We start from the raw sequence: 20,220 nt of genomic DNA, 5'->3' as shown, positions 1-20,220 counted from the left end.
GGAAGCATAATAAGATGCTGGGCTGGAAGTGCCCCCTCCCCGCACGGGCAGCCCCCCCGGGCAGATGTCTGCCGTGGGCCTGGGGAAAGGGCTCCCTGCTCCCGGCTCCGTCACACTGGAGGCTGCACCCGGTCTGTGGAGGGATGGAGAGCGGCCCTGAGACCCCCGTGGAGGTCCCGGGTGCTGGGTCCATCCAACACCCAGGGCTGGGCTGGGTCCCCCCAGCCGGGGCCACCCTCCAGGGGCTGCATGGGGGGACGGTCTTGTGGGGTCCCCATCTGTCCTGGAGCCTCTGTGCTGAATCACCCATGGGTTCCTTCCCCTCCTCAGAGGGGCCGGGGTGCTGTGGAGGCAGGGGGCTCCTGCCCCTCTCGGCTGCGGGCAGCCCCTGTGGGGCCCCGGCGTGTGGCCGGTCCCACCCCACCCCGCAGCGTCAGGCTTTGCTGCCTGCCTGCGCTCCACCTCCCCCACCCGCGGTGCTCCCACCCCGCGTGCGGGGCCGGGCTCGCTTTGGGGGCCAGGATTTATTCTGGGAGGAGAAATGGGGGCAGGAAAGGGCAAAGGGTGTGTGCGGGGAGCAGGGTCCTGCCTGGGAGCTGCACATCCCGGCGGGGGCTGTGGTGGGTGGCAGCGTTGGATGCCATGCAGCACAATGGGGGGGATGCTTTCCATCCCTGGCCGAGGAACCTGTCCCTGGTGTAGCAGCATGTGTGGGGACACAGGTCCTCCTGCTGTCACCGGCACTCCAACGGGGAGCAGATGGGGCTGTGGCCGGTCACGCGGCAGGCTGGTGGCTCAGGGCAGTCCTGGTTCCCAGCAGGGATCTCGCTGCTTTGGGAATACCCGGGGGTCCCCAGTCTGCACCTGGGGACAGCGGATCGGGGCTCCCTGCGTGCGGGCCCCGGCGGGGCAGAGACCACAACGCTTGCTCTGCAAATCGGACACCTTTATTTTTTTTCTTTAAAAGTCAGTTACCAAACTGCAGCGTACTTTATTCCTACGGACGGGCTGGTCTGTCTCTACCGCACTACGGGACAGCCCAGCCGCAGCTTTACAAGCCCCCAGGCCCGGTCACTGGTGGTGATGCCGCCAGCTCCTCCCGGCTGGCTCCGGCATCGCCACGGCTGGCTCTGGGGTGCGTGTCCCATCACCCCCCACATCCCCCCGTGGGAGCAGCGCAGTGCCAGGAACAGGCAGCGCGGCTGCTCCGAGTCTCCATTTCTGCTTGACACTTCCCCATCTCGACCCTCCAACACTTTCCCAACGCCCTCTCGCAAACAACCGAGGTAGAGGAGCATCTCCTCGGGTCCCTCCCAAACCTGCCCGGGCCGAAGAGGGACGCGCGGCACCGCCGGGGCCTCGCCTTGGCCCTTCACCCAGGGCCGGGCTTCTTCCTTAAACCTTAACTCATCCCAAGACATTCACGCTTCCGAGACCAAACCCAAACCACACCATTACACCCTAAAATCAGCGCAATGGAGCCGCCTGCAGCCAGCAGCTGCTCAGAGGCACGGGAGGGCTCCCCCACCCTGACCCCAAGACATGGGGTGCACCCTCCCTCTGGGGGTCACCCGCCGCAGCAGCGGGCTCCCAGGGCCAGCCCTGCACCCCGTTAGTGGCCTCCGGGGGGTGGCCCCAGCCTGCGCGGGAAAAGGCACCTGTGGGGGGAGGCAGTGGTGGCTTCGCCGCGTGGGGACACGGCGGTGGGGCTGCTGTCCCCAAAAGCAGGGCTGGGCGCAGCGTGGCACTGGTGGACACAGACTGCCCTGGAGAGACCCAGCCCGTGGCAGTGCGGTGGCAGCCTGGCACCACCTCGGGGAGCCGGGCAGGGGAGCGGCACCGCGGCTGTGCCGCACGGCCCCGCTCACACAGCTACTGCGGGTGGCAACCGATGGACCAGGCTGGTGACAGCAGCATCGTGTACGGGTGTTCACAGCCCTGCACCATGCTGTGCCCCCGCCCAGGGGCTCCCGTCGCTCCGCGCCTGGGATGTCTCTGCCATAGAGCATCCCGTGGGGAATGCTGCCTGGGTGGGAACATCCTCGGAGCAACTCAAACCAGTGCCATCCCCGTCCAGCGTGCCCTGGCTTCCAGCAGTGCCGTCTGCCGGCTCCTCGCCCTCCCAAGCCTCCTGGCAGGCGATGGCAATGGCACCCACCCTGCCAGGGGCTGGGAAAGGCACCCGTCTGCTGCGGGAAGGCTGGGGCTGGTGCGGGGCTGCCTGCAGCCGCCCGGCCAGCAGAAGAGATGTAGTGACAAACGTGAAATGTGCCTCTGCTGAGAGAGCTGCCTGGAGGCAGGGACCCCGTGCAGCATCCCTGGCTGCGTGAGCAGGGACAGGACAGGCAGCAGGCGGGAGGACGGGGCAGCAGGAAGGCAGTGTGAGCTGGTGCAGACTGAGGGCAGGGCTGGCCAGGTCGCATCCTGCGTAGCAGCCCCGTGCGTGGCGGGGGGAGCTGCTGTGTGGGATGGAGACTGGAAAGGGACCTGCCTCCCAGCCTGGGCACAGGGGCCCCCAACCCCAGCGCGTGCTGGTGGAGCGGCATGGACGGAGCTGCTGGGACTGCCTGCCAGCCAGCTGCCACCTACTGCGGTCCCACTAAGAGGGGACCCTGCTGGGCCCCACGGCAGTGTCCAGCTCTGGTTCAAGCAGCTCATCTTCTGAGAAGCTGATGTGCAAGCAGGTGTCATCCGCAGGGGAGAAGGGCAGCGTGCTGTCCGTGGGGCTGGCCAGGGTGGCCAAGTCCTTGGCCAGGGCCTCGCTGGCTGCAGGGTCACGGATGCTGGCCAGGGGGGACATCTGCCCACTCTCTCCAGTCCTGTCCTTGCCCAGAGCGCGCTGGCAGGTCCCGACAGGGACAGGCTCCGTGCCGGAGGCGGCAGCACTCCGTGCGGGAGTCCTTGCCTCGGGGTCCAAGAGGGTGAGCGAGCTGGCAGCGATGCTGGTGAGGCTGGAGACGCTGGGGCTGGGCAAGCTCATGTGGGCAGCACTCTCGGGCTTCACCTCCACTTCCAGGCTTGGGGAGGTCTTGCTTGACCTTTTGCGTAGGATGGGTGGTGGCGGGTTGAGCTTGGGAATGGGCTGCTGCCGCCTGGGAAGCAAAAGCAGAGAGAGGAGGTGACTGGCAAGTACTTGCCTGCACAGGGGGCTGGGGCTGGCTGCCCCGGGCTCTCCAAAAGGGTCCCATCAGTGCAACCCATCACCTACAAACGTTGGAGCTGGGGTGAAGTGATGTGGCAATGACCATTTCGCGGCAGGACGACAGGCGCAGGGCAGGCAGCAAGCCTGCAGTGGGACACGGTGGGCTCCTTGCCCCGGCTTATTGCACCTGAGCCAGTGCACAGCCCCGGGGCTGCCTGTCCCTGCCCCGAGTGCCCAGAACACAGCCCTTCCTCCCCAGCCCCCGCTGCAGGCTCTGCTGCCGCGAGCCCTCCGAAATGTGGCCTGTGCAGCAGGAGCCCTGCCGGGGCAGCAGCGGGGAGCGGGTGGGTCTGCTCGGGCTGTTCCCGCTCCAGCCGGCGGGAGATGGAGGTGGCATACCCTACCTGTCCTCATCCCCTCTGTCCGTGTCGTCCATCTTCTGCCGGTTGCTCCCGTTGAGCAGAGTGAACTCGCTGACCTCGGAGCCTTCCACGCGCCGGCTGAGCCCGTCCTGCCCCTCCAGCACAGCCAGGCACTCGTCCCCCTCCTTGCTGCCGTAGCGGTGGCCGCCCCTCTCCAGGCTGACGAGGTTGAGGTAGGAGTCCCCGGGGCCCAGGGCTGGCAGCGAGCCGGGGGCCACGGGGCTGCCCAGGATGCTGGCGGGGGTGGAGGTGGACGGCAGGTGGACGTCCAAGCTGTAGTGGTTCTTCAGGTTCAGGGAGAGGGACTGAGCCAGGGACAGGTTTTGCAAGGAGCGGTCAGCTGGTGAGAGAAGGACAAGGGGCGCGTGAAGTGCTGGGGACCTCCAACCCAGCTGCTTCCCTGGACCGCGAGGGGTGCAGAGATGCTCCAAAGCCCCCAGAGCCTGCTGGGATGGTACTGGGAGCGCCCCAGCTGCTCTCCGTGACCGTGAGGGGTGCAAAGATGCTCTGAAGCCCCCCACAGCCTGCTGGGCTCATACTGGGAGCACCCCAACTGCTCCCTGGGACCATGACGGGTGCAGAGATGCTCCAAAGCCCCACCAGAGCCTGACAGGCTGGTGCTGGGAGCATCCCAGCTGCTCTGCATCACCGCAAGGGGTGCAGAGATGCTCCGAAGGGATGGTGCTGGCAGCATCCCAGCACCCAGACAACCCCCACCCGGTGCGGGGGCCACCGCGCTCACCCGGCTGCCGGTGCTGCTCCCGGGCTTCCAGCACCGTCAGCTGCCGCACCAGCAAGGAGACGTGCTGCAGCAGGTCACGGTTGGTCAAGAGCAGCTGCCGTACCCGGGCCTGGGCTTCGATCCGCGCCGCCGTTTCGGCCGCCAGTTGGTCCTTCAGCAGCTGCACCTGCGGGACGGGGCGGCGCGGGGACGGGGCGGCAGCCCCGGGACCCCCGGGATCAGCGGCGCGGCGGCCCTCGAGCGCCCCCTGCCGGCCCCGCCGCGGCACCCCGCCACCGGTTCCCCCTCCCCGAGCGGGGCCAGCCCGGTGGAGCTGCGGGCGGGGGGATGCGGCTAAATCCCGGGCCGGGGGGGATAGAAGCGGGGGTCCGCTGCCCCCTCCGGTAACATGAAAGGAGCTGGGGAGTGCCCAGCCGGGGGCCACCGGGCTCCCCGCTCTGAGGCTGGTTTGGGGGAAGAGGCACGGGGAGGCGGCTTCCAAAACGGGGATGAAACGGGAGCTGGTGGCTCTGTGGGGGCCCCCATGACCCTGCAAGCGGCCTGGGCTTATGCGTGCAGCCAGCTCCGTGCCTGGGGGAGCTGAGCTACACTGCGAGCTGTGCTGCGAGCAATGCTGCGAGCTGTGCTGCGAGCTGCGCTGCAAGCAATGCTGCGAGCTGTGCTGCGAGCTGCGCTGTAAGCAATGCTGCAAGCAATGCTGCGAGCTGTGCTGCGAGCTGCGCTGCAAGCAATGCTGCAAGCAATGCTGCGAGCTGTGCTGCGAGCTGCGCTGTAAGCAATGCTGCAAGCAATGCTGCGAGCTGTGCTGCGAGCTGCGCTGTAAGCAATGCTGCAAGCAATGCTGCGAGCTGTGCTGCGAGCTGCACTGTAAGCAATGCTGCAAGCATGCTGTGAGCTCCCCGTCCTGCTCCCACCCTGGCACAGGGCACTTGCCCCCGCTGCCAGCCCAGCCTGGCCGGAGGCTGGAGCAGGGAGAGGAGAAGGGCTGGTGCGCCCGAGGGGAGGGCAGGACGCATACCTGGGCCACGGCCACCTGCGTCTGCTGCTGCTGCTGGAGGAGCTGCTGCTGGAGCAGCTGGAGGCAGTGCTGGGAGGCCAGCGGGGTGATGGAGGCCGAGGAGCAGGGGCTGCTTGGACTGAGCAGCTGCTGGGAGCTGGCCGGGTGGAGGGAGCAGTTCTCGGCATCCTGAGCACAAAGAAATGGGCAGGGTGAGCAGACCGACCCAGCTCAGGCTGGGATTTGGATCGTGCTTCCCCACGGCACTGACCCCAGCGCAGCAGAGGAGCCCTGGCACCCCTGGCACCAAGGGACTATTGAGGGGGCAGCCCTGGGCTTGGCGTCGGGCGCTGCATGACTACATGATCCCCAGGACAGCAGGTTTCGGAGCGACTCCCGCTCCCAGAGAGCTGGCAGGGCTGCACCATCTGCATTTGGCCGTAGCTCCAAACAGGGAGGGCAGATCCCTGGGCAGGAGACATCGGGGAGCGACCCGAATACCCCACCACCTTCCCCATGATGCGGCTGCCCAGGCTGGGCAGTTTCTTGCTGCCTGAAGCACTTGCCAGCGGCAGCAGCGGTCCAGCGTCAGGGCCATCAGCACATTAAAAGACTGCAGGTGGGCAGCGCGGATATTGAAGCACAGCGGCCCCGGCCCTTGGAGATACCCAGCGTGAGAAGGGCAGCGCAAACACTGGCCGATTTCAGAGCAGACCCTGACCCAGCTGCAAGCCCCCCCGCACTCCGGCACGGCACTCAGAGCCCAGGGTCTGCCGGTTCCGCCCGGGGTGGGTGAGCTTGCAGCCACATGCCCTGGGGACCGTGCGGTGGCCCCGTGCGTGGCTCACCTGGGCCTCTGTAGCAGCGAGGGTCTCAGCACGCAGCCCAGAGCCGGGCAGCGCGTCCCCCGGCCAGCAGCCCCCCACGCTGGCAGCAGGGGTGTTTTAGGACGGTTCCCCTCGCAGCGTGCCCCGCGGGGAGCCGGCCCGTGACCGCTGCCTTTCCTGCCCTCTGCCCTCCCCTGTTTGGGCAGCTCCAGCACCCAGAAGGAAAGCGCAGGAACGCCCTGCCTTTCCAGCCACGGAAATGAATCCCATTGAGAGCATTTCACCGCAGCTGTTTTCAGCCAGGCCCTGCAAGCGATACAATTGTGCGAGATGAACTGATGCCATTCAGGCCGCCGGGAAGCGCTCACGAAGCTCTGCGGAGCAGCTATTCATTACGGCGAAACCACTGCTCGCGCCGAACGTGCCCTGGGTGCCTGTGCTCTCGGGGCTGGGGCCCCTCGGGGATGCTGCTCCCCGGGACTGGGCAGCGAGGGGAGCTGGGGGTTGCTGCCAGGGCAGTTGGACGAGCGACCACTGCAGAGCAGCACTGGGGGCACAGAAATCCACCCTGCACGGTGGGGAAATGGTCGCCTTGCCAGAGACGCCTCTTCTTAGTTTCTGCCTGTTATGTGGATGCTGCTGCGGGAGGGGGGTCCCGCCTCGCTTCTCCGTTCTCGCGCTGGGCGATGGCTCCAGCAGAGCCCCTCTGTGCTCTGCCCTGCCTGCACCGGTGGGCTCTCCCGGTGCGTTTGAAGCAGGGTTGCGTTTGAAGCCCGCCCAGCCGTGTGCCATGGCCCCACTCTGGGCTCTGGCCTCTCCCCCTGCCCCAGCACTGGGACAGTTTAGCTGCAGGTAAACTGGGAGCTGAACACCCTGTCCTGACACGGGGGCTGCAAGAGCAGGGAGCCAGGAGAGGGGTCTGCAACGGCGTCTCCACGAAAGCGCCTCCAAATCAAGCCGTGATACAGTGACCCCGAGCAGAGGGACCCCAGCAGCGGCAGAGTGCATGGACCATCCCCCAGCCTGGTCCCCCATTACCTGGCAGTTCTTATCCTTCGAGGCTTGCCCAGGTTTCAGCATGCCGAGGTCCCCCCTGGCAGCGGGCAGCTCTCCAGGTCCCCTCTCGGACACACAGATGCCATCAGAGTCGATGCCAACCTCGTCCACATCCGTGATCTTGGAGCCCTTTATCTGGTGAACTTCAAACGAGACGGATAAATAAACCCAAGCCCCCCGCTGCCGCAGGATCGCAGCAAGGAGCCGGGGCCCCGAGCAGGGCTGGCAGCCAGGGTGGCAGCTCAGGGACAACGGCCAGGACTTGCTTCAAGTCTCGGCATGCTGCAGAGGGGCAGGAGGGAGGAGCGGGCCAGCCGAGGGGCCGGTGCCTGCAGACCCTCAGCCTGCTGGACATGGGGGCTTAGCCTCCGCCTTCCTGGTGCCCAGGACGGGTGGGCAGACAGGGTTCCCTGTGCCCCCCACCTGAAGGGGCCCAAAGCTCTCCTTGTCACTAGAGCTGTCTCACAAAGGACATGCCACTTTGCAGTTCCCCACCCAAATCATCGCTGCTGAGGGAGGGGTCTGCCCGTGCCCCGCGGGGAGCTGCGCGTCACCTTCCAGCGGCTGCTCCTCGGCCGACTTGTCGCTGGCACCGTCCGCCTGCCCGTCGGCGTTCTGCAGGGCGTGCTGCAGGCTCAGCTTGTGGCACACCTCGAAGGCCTGCCCCACCGTGCGCACCACCCGCATCGCCTGGCTCTGCGGAGCAAACCCGCGCCGCTCAGCCCCGCGGCGGCCACGCTGCCGCCCGCCGCCGCCGCCCCACTGCCGATGGGAAAACTGGGAGCCTTCCCCCCGCTTCCCGCCCCGGGGTTGTCCCGCGCTGCCATCTCTCCCCATGGCGGGGGGCTCCACCGCTGGACCCGACACGGGGCATCCCCCCGGTCCCCTACTCTTGGAGATGGGTGCTCTTATCTCCGTGGGGGCTGAGGCAGGCGGGCTGCGCTGCTGCCCGGGCTGGGCAGGAGGGGACAGGCACCAGGCACGTTTTTTTGGGGACATCCAGCACTGGCGCCGCCTCGGTCTCTCCCCAGGGATCTGCACCCTCCGACCCAGCGGTCACTTTGGCTCCTGCACGGGAAGGTGCGAGGTCCCTCAGAGACCCCTCGCCCAGGGAGGACCCGGCCGTAGCCCCGGCAGCATCCTACCTTCTTCTTTGATTTGAAGACGTTGCACCTGAAGGAGTTGTTAGCGCCGTCCCTTGCGATGTAACTAAATATTTTCAGGTCTTGCGAGTCGTGAGACACGTAGAAGATTCTAGAGAGACAAAGGGAATTAAATACCCAGGGGAGTCTCTGCCCCCAGACAACCTTGGAGGCTCCCGCTCAGAGCAGCCAGGGCCGGAGGAACGAGGCGGTGCCGGTGCACGGCCCCTCCTGTGATTTTCAAGGCAGGAGGCGACGGATTTAGAGAGTGTTTCTGGCTTGATGGAAAACCTTCTGGTTTCTGAAGTAGGCAAAAGCTTTTTAACGATGCTGTGGGAAAGCTAAAAAATCTATAGTATTGGACAGCGTGTGTCTATTTTTAGCCCCAGCAATTAATCCCTGCCCGGGCTGCAGCGTGCACAACTGCCCGGACAGCGAACGTCCTGCCCGCCCCGGTGCAGCCGCCCCGGGGACCCCGCACGGGGCCATTCTCAGCAGCGGGCGGGTGGCACAGCACAAAGGCCAGCGTCCCCTGGGTGCCTCTCCCAGGGATGCTGACTGTACTCGGAGGATTGTTCAGGCTGAGTTTTTCTTCTCCCCATGCCGCTAAACCATTTTGAAAGACCTTTTTATGTATTTGATTTAATCAGGTAAAAATGTGACAAGTGAGTTCAGCTCTGAATAGAGAAGAAACCAAAGGGATTCTTGAGGTGTTCTTTCTTTTACCATTTTCTGTCATTGGAACTTTTTGTGTTGAGCTTGCAATTAGAGCAATTATTGCCCATGCACCACATTTTGTAATAATCTGTAATAATCTGTAAAAAATGCCAGAAGGGAGAGTTAGGCTCGGATAAAGCACTGGCACGTCCTCCGCTCCTTATCTCCTCACCAAGGGCTCTGACCCAGAAAGGCAATGGGGGTGATCCCAGCCCTTGGGGGCTTTGTGCTCGTGGTACAATTACTCACTTGGCAGATCTAACAGCCTGGCGCGACCTGCGCTCTTAACTGTGTCCGCAGGCTACGCACCCTTGCTGGGGTTCCCTGATGGCTCCCACGGCAGCAGGTTCACGTGCAGCGTAAACCTCGGGGGGGGGCTTGTGGCCTCCAAAACATTTGGAGATGCCATGGCAGGCGCTACGGAAAGTCAATGCTATCTTAGCATGTCCTGTACGGGTTAATTCCCTGTAAGCACTCACACCTTAGCGTAAGGCCCTTCTTCAGAGGCACACGGCGAGCCATGCTCTGAAGGAAAACCGCGGGAAGCCTGTCTTCAGAGTCAGAATCAGAGAGTAATTCGGGTCATCTAGTCTAACCCCTGTTCAAAGCAGAGCCAGCTTCAAAGCTAGGTCAGTCCGTCTCACTCTCAAAAATGTATGAAAAGGATTCCTCATCAGCGGTAATTTTGCAACCTCGTTAATTTTTCACGGTCCTTTGGAAAGCCAGCCTTGGTGGGGGTGCCTCAGGGAGCGGGAGGATGGATACGCATCGCTCAGGACTGATCGGACCAGTGTAAACCCCCTGCCGCGTACCTGTACACAGGGTCGTGCATCACCACCATCTTACTCTCGTCCCAGGTCCACTCCTTTCTCTGTAAGCAGAAGGCAGAAACAAAATTACAGTGAGTCAAGTCAAAACGAAACTCCAGCAGGCTGGTGGGCAGGAACCCTGGAAAATGGTGCGTTTGTCCCCAGCCAAATCCAGGCTATGGTTTGACTATATGAACAATGGCTGTTTCATTGGTATCTTGGATAAAAATAGATTTCTTTGATCATTTATCATATCTAGTCATCTGATCACAGCCTTCAGGGCTGAAAATGGTCCCTAAGATTAATTTATAGCATCAAATATGCAGAAGAGTAACACGTTTTGGGGAAGAAGGCTCTGAGCTAGGGCTTAGGAGATCTGGGTCCAGCCGCTGGCTCGGCTGGGTGGGAAGCACAGCCTGGGCCACGAGCTGAGGGGTGCTCAGCCCAGGCAGCGCCCAAAAAGCCTACCGGTATCAACAAGAAAAAGAAACTCCATTTCCTGAAAGCTTGACATTTTTTGATAGAAAAAAAAATCCTCTTCCCACAGTGTAATTTTCCCACTGTTTTTGCAGCAAGGTTTTGTTATTAGTTTGATGAAAAATGCAGTGTTTTCTTGTGACAATTCTGGGTGGTTTTTAAGAAACGGCCAGTTTTGGTTAGAAGCGTGACTATCCTGAGCAGCAATAATACCCAGGCATGGTCAAAGCCAACATCCCGGTGCTCTGGCCTCGAGGGCCCAGCGGGGCTGGAGAAGTCTCACCTTCTGCTTCTTGCGCAGAATCACCTTCACCCCGTCCACGGACACAATGATGCTCACTTTCTTCTTCTTGATGTTCTTGGCTTTGAATTCATACTGATGGGAAGAAAAACCCAGGTTACAAGAGAGGTAGGACTGGGGGGGATTGTCGGTTTCGTGTTTAAACCCAACTGCCGAGGGAAGTGGGAATTTGTTTTATGCTGCTAAGAAAATCCATGTTGGGAAGGACCCGCTGTTGTAGCTGGGACGCTGGGCAGGATCCTGGCTTTGTCGGGAGTGTCCCTTGGGAGAGGACAAGCAGAATGCGATCCTCTGGACTCCATCCAGAGACCGTTAATTCGGATCTGGGAAGAACTTTCCTGATGCGCTGGCCATGGCGAGTCCAGCAGGACTCTGCGCCAGAGGCTGAACGGGGAGGTGGCACTTGCAGCAAACACCAGGCAGTGATTTATGGCACCGCCAGTGCCCTTGTATGTCAGCGCTGCAGTGCTTGGGGAATATAAAATCACTCATGAATTGCAGGGAGGGCCAGATGGGTGGCAATAACACAATTATACCTCAGTCATTTACATAATCACATTAACCTCAGTGGGCTCGGTGTCTCTGGAGAAAAACCCAGCTCCTCACCTGCAGGTGTCTGCAGTCTGAACTCACCTCCAATTGTGTTAAAAATTAAACTGCTACCTTTTAGATGTTGCTTTTGCTGACAGCTAAAGCGTAGCAGAGCCCTTCCACTCTGGAGACCTGTGTTTACAGCACTGATCCTTACTAGCCCTGTTTTAGGCACTATTTTCAGCTTCCAAATACAGCATTTTGATACCCCGTATTTTTCACAGTCCGTATCTGAAATCCAGCTTTCCTGGGCCAGATGCTCAATTTATCTAACCCAGCACACCCGTCCCTGTCAGTGCAGCTACAGAAACAGCCACCATGTATCTATTAAAAACTAAATCCTTTGGATAACTCGATGTACAGTTACTATAGCTGGAAAGTGGAGGTTACAAATCCCCTGTTTTAATAGTCTAATAACGTCAACGATGCTGCTAACGGAGCTGGGACTTGGCAAAGGGTCCGTCCGTCTCACTCTCAAAAATGTATGAAAAGGGACTTGGCAAAGGGGACATCACGGGGACACCACTGCTGCTGGCTCTGCCCATGCAAGCGGCCGCAGCGAGGCTACAGAGGTGGATGCTACGTGGGCTGCCGAATCGCTCAGCACCCCGCGAGGGCCGCAGCGACGCGGGCACACCAGGGCAGCTGCCCTGCCGAGCGTGGCCGCGCTGAGCAACAGCCTCTGGGCTCCCTCCACATGCTGTTAGTTATGGTCTACCAGAAACCAGGCTGTCGACAGGCTCTGGCCGTATCTTCCAGCAGTCTGTCAAATTGGAGGCAGCTTGCAAGCTTTCCCTGCTGAGGTGCCAGGGTGACTCGGACCCTGCAGCCCCCCCTGCGCCGCCCCGTCCCCCCGAGGACAGCCAGCCACCTCACTGGTGAGCGCCGTGCCACCGAGCCGCCCCGACGGCTCATGGGGACGGGGGGTGCCTCCGCGCCACCCCCAGCCCCCACTGTCTCCTGGGACGTCTCTCCCACACCGCTTTGGAGCATCAGCGCGGACTGCATCGTTCGTAGACACGGAGGACAAGGCGATGCCAAGCCGTGGAGTGCAGCCTGAAGCCTACCTACACCGTGTAATTAGACATCTAATTATCTTTTTATATAGTTGGCGGCGCTGCAGGTAGCAACTGAGACATTAAGGGAGTCCAGGCACCTCTTCCAGGAGCCTGAAGTTGAAGGACTCTGTGTGGCTCTGTGTCAGCATGGCACCCAAGCACTGCAGAGAAGATACGCATCTTTCCAGCTCCTCGGCACCCATTGTAAGCCACGCCAGCCTTCCAGGCAGAAAATTGGGTGGCTTTCATGTTTATCAGGCTTTTGATGCTGCTCATTGAATTCTTAGCACTCTACAAGGTTTACAGTATCAGACAGACCCTGGATTAAACCATAGCCCTTTGATCTCCCCATGAATTATTACTCTGAGACAAGCTCTTTAAAGATCTATCTATAGCACCATTGCGTGTGAAGCCAGAGCTAAATTTGCTATACACGTTTTTTATTTATAGGGAGGAGTGAAATGATGGGCGAGGCGGTGAGTGCATCCTTCAGACTGCTGCGGGCCGGGGGGGACCGCAGGAGCTGCGGGGCCGAGGGCAGGCGGCTGGGCTCGCCGGCCTCAGCACCCGAGAGGGCTTCTCCCACCCTCCACCCAAGCAGCTCCTGGGTGCCCCGGCACCCCCAGCCCAGCCTCGCTGGGTGCTCCCAGCTCCGCCAGGCTGGAGCTTCCCCCCCCCTACACTCACCACTGCCAAACTCCTTGTCTGCTTGCATGAATGTCAATAAAACTGGGATAGATTGTTCTGCCCGCTAAAGAGCTATTTATCTTTCTTTATACACAAATGGCTGGGAAAATACTAGCCGAGCTTTCCAAGAAAGAGAGAGCAATACAGTGTATTTTGCCCTTGTAGCAACAGGGGTGCAATTACATTCAAAAAAGGCTCTTTACTCAAAGGCTTTAAGCAAAGTCCAAGTCTGGATTTTGCAGAGATGCTTTTTCTTTCTCTCTTGGACAGAAAGGAACAATCGGGAGCAGCGGCAGCGCATCTCCGGCTGCTGCCAGGAGTGATGGCAGGTCTCTGGGACCGGGGAACTTCAGCCAGCTACCACACCGTGCCACAGCACCCCAGCCTGACTCCGGGACAGGTACGGGGCTTGAGCTCCAGGCAGAGCCATCAGCCGGCGTGAGCTGCCCGGCATGCTCTGCCCTTGCCCCTGCCGCAGGCTGGTGCCGAGCCGCCGAGCCTGGCTGCTGCACCGGGGCTGGAGAGGGAGCCGAGCTCAGCGCCTCTCCCCTGCCCCAGCGACACGCACGCCCCACACACAGCGTCTGAAGCAGTTTTGACCCTTGCCATCTGCAGGCAGCACCCTCAGGCTCTGCTCAGGATGCAGCCCTTTGCCACAGCATCGTCCGCGAGGAAGGAGGCCGATGAGTTTGCCGGTCCTGCTCGCTCCGTGCAGCTCGTGGCCGCTGCTGCTTGTGCTTTGCTGCTGCATCCTCGCCAGAGCACCCGCCAACGGCCAGCGCGCGCTCCCCACAGCAGAGGTGCCAGGCTCCCAGCCATGGGCAGGATTAGCTTGGCCTGAAAACAGTTAAAACTCACTGGGCCCCAAAATCCTTTCTAAAGGGTGAAAACCCTCACGCAGCAGGAGCCGTAGGATGGCCCAGCCCCGAGCAGGCGGAGCAGTAATGCCAGCTGGGCGAGAGCACCGGGATCCCGAGAGCAGGGCTGGGCGAAAGCCCGCGAGCCCACGCCGCACCAGCGTGGATTGGACTCTCTCTCCATCTCTACACATAAGAGGCAGATGGGATACAGCTTCAGTCATTTAATTGCTTCCTATCAAGAGGAATCAGTATTTTAATTAACTGTGATTTATATAAGGACAAAAAAGCACATGAAAAAATACACTCCAGGAGAGCAGACTATCCCCTATAAAAATGTTCATGCATAAACCAACGTACATCTGAGCACGAGGCTCCCCGGCTAACCTGGCACTGTCGTCAGAGAGCAAAGTCTAGTCACTGATATTTTTTTTCTTACTATTGAATTGATGTGATTTTTTTTCCAAATTTGTCAAGGTTACCAATGAATCCAAACCCACACAGCAGCGTTCATCTTCTCTGCTGCCTTCCGAGATTCAATCGTTATTCTCTTGCTGCCTGTGGGGAAAAGCTTTCCGGATGTTACAGGATCTGGAGTTGCCCTTACAAGTGGCGATTCAGCAGGCAAGCCTAGCAGCTTTCTTAGCTATGGAGACAAGATGGGACATTTTATAAAAAAATGCAGGTCAAAAAAGGGTAATGCATCTCATTTAATTTAGCAACTTCATTAATTCTATTTCTGATGTGTCTGACCTGGAATACTTTCTATTTCTGCTTTTAAATCCCCGTGTTCGAGTCCTTGCCTTTCATACGGTCCCACACACTGTTGCCATGTAATATTAACTTACCCAAGAGCTGAAGACTGTATGACTAGAAATGTTAATGGCGCTGTGTAATGCATATTTCATCTGATAATTCCACCCAAGCAGATATAAATTACACATGCAGTTACCAGCTTCCATCTGCTGATGAAAGAGATGGGGTAATGCACATTGGAAATCATATGCAGTTTCCAGCGCTAAGAACAACTTGCATGAATAGCGTTATTCAAGGAAGCAATTCTTAATGTGATTAATTACTGAAGGTATCAGGACCTTCATTATGCAAATGAAAACTGTCATAAAATAGAGAGTTTGCAAGTCTTAGAGGCAGCCTCTGTTTCCAAAAAACGCATCTTCCTCATTAACAAAGAGCAGAAGGGCCAGACTCAGGAGAGCCGGCAGAGCCAGGACACGCTCCCTGCCGTGGTTCGTGTGCTGCTGTGCAGCCCAAGTTGCATTAAGGGAAATCACGGAGTACCTCAGTGCTCCCGATCGCTGCTGGGCAAGTACTTTGTTTGCATGCCCAAAGGAAGATGCCGCAGGCTTGGAAATGGACGACTCTTCCTGCAGCTGTAAATTCTCCAGCCAGCCCCTAGCCTGCTGTCCTGCCCCCAGCCTCCCCTCGCCCCGGCCCCGGCCTGGCAGGCTGCAGGATGTATGTGTCCATAAACAACCCCACAACAATAAGCGGTCCCAGCCCCTTCCCAAACCTTGCCCGCCAGACAGACACAGGGAGCATGGCAATGAGGAGGCAGAAATCTGCCCGGCTCTGCCCCCCGACAGACCGGCTCCGGGCAGCGTCACCCCGGCAGGACCCGCCGGTCCCTGCTCCGGCTCCCAGGCGGGCACACGGCCGCATCCCAGCCGCATGGGAGGCATCCTTCCCGCCCGCTGCAGTATGCAACCTCCGATGCCGTACGAGTACCATTTTAGGAACTAAAGCCGTGATGAATCCAAGTATTTCAAGTTCAGGAATGTTATTAATTTCAAACCAAACTGACCCGCACGGCATGAGGACACGGCGTTATCTCGACTGCTGTTTGAATTACTGATGCTTGGAGTGCTGCTGCTTGGAACTGATGCTACAGAAAACTCCTGAGTTCTTCTCCCAGCGAGTGCAGCTTAGCCGAGCGCTGCATGCCACCTCGGAGCTGACAAACGAGCAGTGTCAGTTCCCATACCCTTTGGACCGCAGGCTGTGGTCCAGCCTCCAATCCCCCCTCAGTCACCGCGGCCCCTTCTGCATCACATCACACCTTCCCGCGGCAGCCCTGCCTGGCAGCGGCGTTTTCACCGTCAGCCGCAGCCCGCTCCCTCGCGGCCTCCAGCTGGAAACCGCTGGGTTACGGCCTTTCCTTTGTTCCTCTTGGGAAGCATGTGCCTGTCTGAATCCTATGAACTCCCAGTGCCCGGCGGCGGGGCGCACGCTCCCAGGGACGTGGCCGGTGTGAATGCGGCCGGGCATAGTCTGGGTCTGTGCTGCAGTAACTGGGCAACACCGACACAAAAGCGACGCAGGAAGCGGTGGAGTCCAGGAGTGCACCTCCTGCCCAGTGGAAAAATGAGAATTTATGGTCCTTGGAAACATAAAACTCTTCAGTGGAAAGTAGAAACCGAAGGGGGAGTACAATAGGCAAGGAGAATGCTGGCAACATACCCAAAGTCTTTTTTTCTCATTTAAATTAGCTCCTTCCACCATCTGACAAATTCTCTGTAGATAGCGCAGACCGCTCCCCTCGCAGAGAGCTGAAGGGGGCCGAGGAGCTATCACGGCCCCGCTGGGTTTCTGGGAGTCCCTGGAAGGGCAGCAAGGAAATGCGACCACAGTTCATCACACAGGATTTATTTATTTATTCCTAGTTCTGTGCTTTGGCAGTGGTGCTCGCAGCCTGCGGAGCCAGGCAGGACTCCGACTTCTCCGATGATGCAGGACAGCGTTTGCAGGTTTGTGCTCCAGCCCTGGAGTTGGGGCTGGGGTGCCGGGGACGTGGCTTCAGCTCGTTTGTGGGGAGCAGCTATCTGTGCACGCTGCTGTGCCGGACCTCGGGTCAGGGCCTGTGGCTGCAGCCTACAGCTGGCCCAGCAATCCCCTTCTCTCCTTTTCCAGTTCTCGGGAGCTGGCGGGTCAAGGGCTGGGTTTGCACACTTGAGTGTAACCCTCTCTGTCCCCTTCCTAACCGGAGTGCAACCTCTGGTGACTGGCATCATGCCCTCGCGCCTCTTAGCACCATCCATGGGGTTCGGGATCCCGGTGATCACTCACCAGAAGGTCCCACCACACTCTCCTCCCCAGGACTCCTGTGCACTGGTCCTTTCCTGCCTGGCAGTTCATGCAGATAACCCCCCAGCAGACGTGGGCAGCAGGAGCAGGGTCCCCGGTGCAGCGCGCTTTCCCTGGGGAGCTCCATACGCTCCTTCCCGAGGACTCCACCTAAACCACAGGCTCAGTCTCCACACAACCCACCCGGCAATGCCGACGTCCCTGGCCAAAGCCTGAGCTGCAGAGACTGCTTACAGACTAAGCTTTGATTAGTCTTGGCAAGAAAAGCACCACGGGATAGACTAGCCACAGATGATTTATTGATAGGGTTGCTGTGGCCGGCCTGGAGCCGATGCCCCATGTGCGGCGGCTCTGCGGATGCTGCTCGGGTGCAGGAGCTGGAGACATCTTGTCGTATAGCTGTGATGAAAGGGTTAATGGGAAAATCCAGTCCATGAACTCAAAATCTCCCAAGCAGACCACATCTAAGGTACACGAAACCATCTGCTCCCCAACACTGGCTTGGTCAGGCAGGTAACTGCTCTTTCAGAGCTGGAAAGTGGAAGCAGAGGTACTCGTAGGTTGGCCAAGGGGCAGGGGTTGGACTCCAAGATTATGGAGTCCCAGCACTTGGCTCTAGCTGGAGGACAGCCCTCCTGCTCCAAAGCCTCCCACCAAGCCCAGCTGCCTTGCTGGGCACTATCTCTCAGTAAGTTGTGGTGACACCTCCAGCTCTTTCTCACTTTGGCCACTTCACAGTGACCATCTGTGAAAAGGCATTAATGGTCCTGACCAGTCCCACCTGGGGCCCACCCACACCCCACCCATGGGCATGGGAGCTCCATTTAAGCTCAGCTCTGGGCCTTCTATCCTTCCCTGAGCTCCAGTGTAGAAGTGTTGGTCTCCAGCTCAGCCATAGCCATGCCTGGCCATGGACCTGCTGATCCTGACCTGCAGACTGACCTCCCACCTTGGCCTTGCATCTGTCTCATCTGCATAGACCTGCCCGATGATCTGGACTCTTGATTGAGCCTGGCTGCTACCTGGGGTCTGTTCTGCTCACCTCGCTCAGGTATGATGGGATGGGGCCCTGGCTGGCCAGGCCCCTGCCCTGCCAGCCACGTTATCGTGGTTGGCTTCCAGCTCCTCCTCACTGAGGGAGCAAAGTCACCCTTGCTGCTCCCTGACCCCAGGGCCGTGTGTGGCCCCTTGCACAGCTGCCTTGGTGCAAGGAGATGCACAAGCACCTCACTAATGAGGGGTCTGTTGGCCAAACCCCTCACTAATGCCCAAACTTGGTGGTGGTGAGCCCCTCACTGCAACTAGAGCTGAGCCATGCTGGAGATCGAGGGGGGAGGAGGGATGAAGGGCAGTGGAGGAAAGTGTAAAAACCTGAGTTAAGCTAAGAAAATATTTGCATTTCTGGAGTCTCCCATTTGGCATTGTCAGCACTATTTTAATTGGTCTAATCTGCAGCTCTTCTTGGACCAGTGCCAGCATGAGGGCACTTCAGCCATGCTCAGCCAGTTCCCAGCTTAGCTCACAGTTGCAGTCCAAAAGTAGCTTCTTGAAAGCTGCCTGTAAATGGAAAAGGGCATGCAAGCTCGGCCCAGTCCTCTTAGTCCTGGCTGTGTTTCAGCTCGCTGCAGAGATGCAGGTGTTTTCTGTCTCTCTTTAGGGACAGAGGTTTCTGGAAGAGGCAACACCAGGAATGCTGGGCATGCCTGGCCTGGCTCCTCCTGATAACTCCTGTCCTGCCTTTGGAGATGCTCGGGCGTGATGTGTGTGAGTGAAGCCACAACAGTGCTTAGGGTCTAAGGGGAAAAAAATAATCCCTTAGGAAGCAGTACCAAGTGCCACCCTCCTGCCAGGGTTTTGGAAGCCTCAGAGAAGCAGTTTGTGGATAACGGGAGAGCAACCTGTGGATCTAGGCTCTCTGGACATTCCTTCCCAACAACAGCTTCAGGGCTCCAATTGTATTGAAATAAAGCACTGACAGGTTGCTTCAGCCCAAACAGCTTGTGTGCCCTCTACGTCCCCTTGTAGACACCCTGCCTGCTATCATCCCAGACTCCTCCTGCCCGTCACCTTGGTGGAGTGAGGGTTCATGGAGAGCCTGAGGTAAACAAGCCTCCAAGCACTGTTTTGGGAAAAATGTTCCTTTCAGGAAAGGAGCTATACAGCTCAGCAAAACATGCCTGACAATTTTCTGCTTTCATAAATATTCAAACCCAGCCACACCGGGAGCTGACTAATCTGAAGACCTTCTCTGAACGGAGCCTTCCACCCTTCAAATTCTTTCGCAGATGTGAATCCTGAGCTGTAGCTTTTCCCTGAGGTGGGCAGACATTAGCCAGAGTTCCAACACGGGAAACTGAGGCTGGCTTGTTCATCTGGCAAGTCAAGGCAGAGCAGCGAGCTGAAATCAGGAGTTTCCAGCACCCACTCACGGTGAGGATTACACATCCCCACTGCACAGCATGTAGGAACTCGTGATCCCCAGCGGGGCTGCAGTCCCCATGGCCACCCAGCAATCGCCTATGGAGCAGCTCAGGACCCTGTTGCACCCTGTTAGTCTTGAGCCATGCTCTCTCTGACTTTGAGAGCCTATTTGCAGTGTAGATGAATTTGGAGAGAAACGCTGAACTGCTCCTTAGTGTGAGGATGGAGAAATGCAAGCAGGCACCCACTTACATCAGTAGGAACCGAGGTCTGCTCCTCTGCAGCAAGTTGCACAGACCAGCTAAAGATCTGCCTGATGCCCCCCTGCTCGGGAGGGCTGGGATCTGTCAGCTGTACCGCATGGCCCGAGAAACACAAGGCTGTCCAGAGAGCCCGAGAAACACAGGGTTTCTAGGAGGGCTGCCCTAACCGAGATCACCACACAGAAGGAGTTGCCATGGGTTGTGCTTCAGTTTGGTCACTAAACCTTTAAGAGCCTCCTCCCACCCCTCTGTTTGGGAGAGAAGCTGCTAGGGCTTGGATGTGGTGGCCAGGGGTGCTGCCTGACCTGCAGGCACAGAGCAGGCAGGGGGCTGTGAGGATGCTGCCTCTGGCTGCAGCAGCTGGACGTTGGTCAGATAAGGGGGAGGCAGAGGAAAGAGCTGCTTTTTATCCAGGTCTCGTTTGCCTTCAGAGAGAATCCTGCTCCCTGAGGCTCTGCAGAGCCTTCTTCATCCCCCTTCTCCCTATCTTCAACAGCTCTTATCCTTGGGAGGTCTCCAGCTGTTGGAGTCTCAGGCAGCCTTTAAGGATAGCTTGATCTTTCTGCCTAAAGGTGAGGTGGCGAAGGCAAAGGACATGGCTGGAGTTTA

At 59.2% G+C, this 20,220-nt stretch overlaps 1 protein-coding gene across 1 annotated transcript in view; it reads right to left on the bottom strand.

Moving 5' to 3' along the window:
- Positions 1–823: 823 nt before the first annotated feature.
- LOC142091472 (carboxyl-terminal PDZ ligand of neuronal nitric oxide synthase protein-like) overlaps positions 824–20,220 on the bottom strand; it is a 38,398-nt gene continuing 19,001 nt past the window's right edge. Inside the window, exons 3-11 of the mRNA XM_075170793.1 lie at positions 10,615–10,707; positions 9,858–9,916; positions 8,332–8,440; positions 7,741–7,882; positions 7,169–7,329; positions 5,325–5,492; positions 4,307–4,472; positions 3,547–3,904; positions 824–3,092 (exon numbers count right to left, since the gene is read on the bottom strand). Of these exons, the coding sequence (XP_075026894.1) occupies positions 2,600–3,092; positions 3,547–3,904; positions 4,307–4,472; positions 5,325–5,492; positions 7,169–7,329; positions 7,741–7,882; positions 8,332–8,440; positions 9,858–9,916; positions 10,615–10,707 (1,749 nt within the window). The 3' untranslated portion in view covers positions 824–2,599. The remainder of the gene's footprint in view (positions 3,093–3,546; positions 3,905–4,306; positions 4,473–5,324; positions 5,493–7,168; positions 7,330–7,740; positions 7,883–8,331; positions 8,441–9,857; positions 9,917–10,614; positions 10,708–20,220) is intronic.

This window comes from Calonectris borealis, chromosome 21 (genome assembly GCF_964195595.1).
Source record: "Calonectris borealis chromosome 21, bCalBor7.hap1.2, whole genome shotgun sequence".
Lineage (NCBI taxonomy): Eukaryota > Metazoa > Chordata > Aves > Procellariiformes > Procellariidae > Calonectris > Calonectris borealis.
Note: the sequence above shows the minus strand (reverse complement) of the source record. Positions and strands in the feature narration are given on the sequence as shown.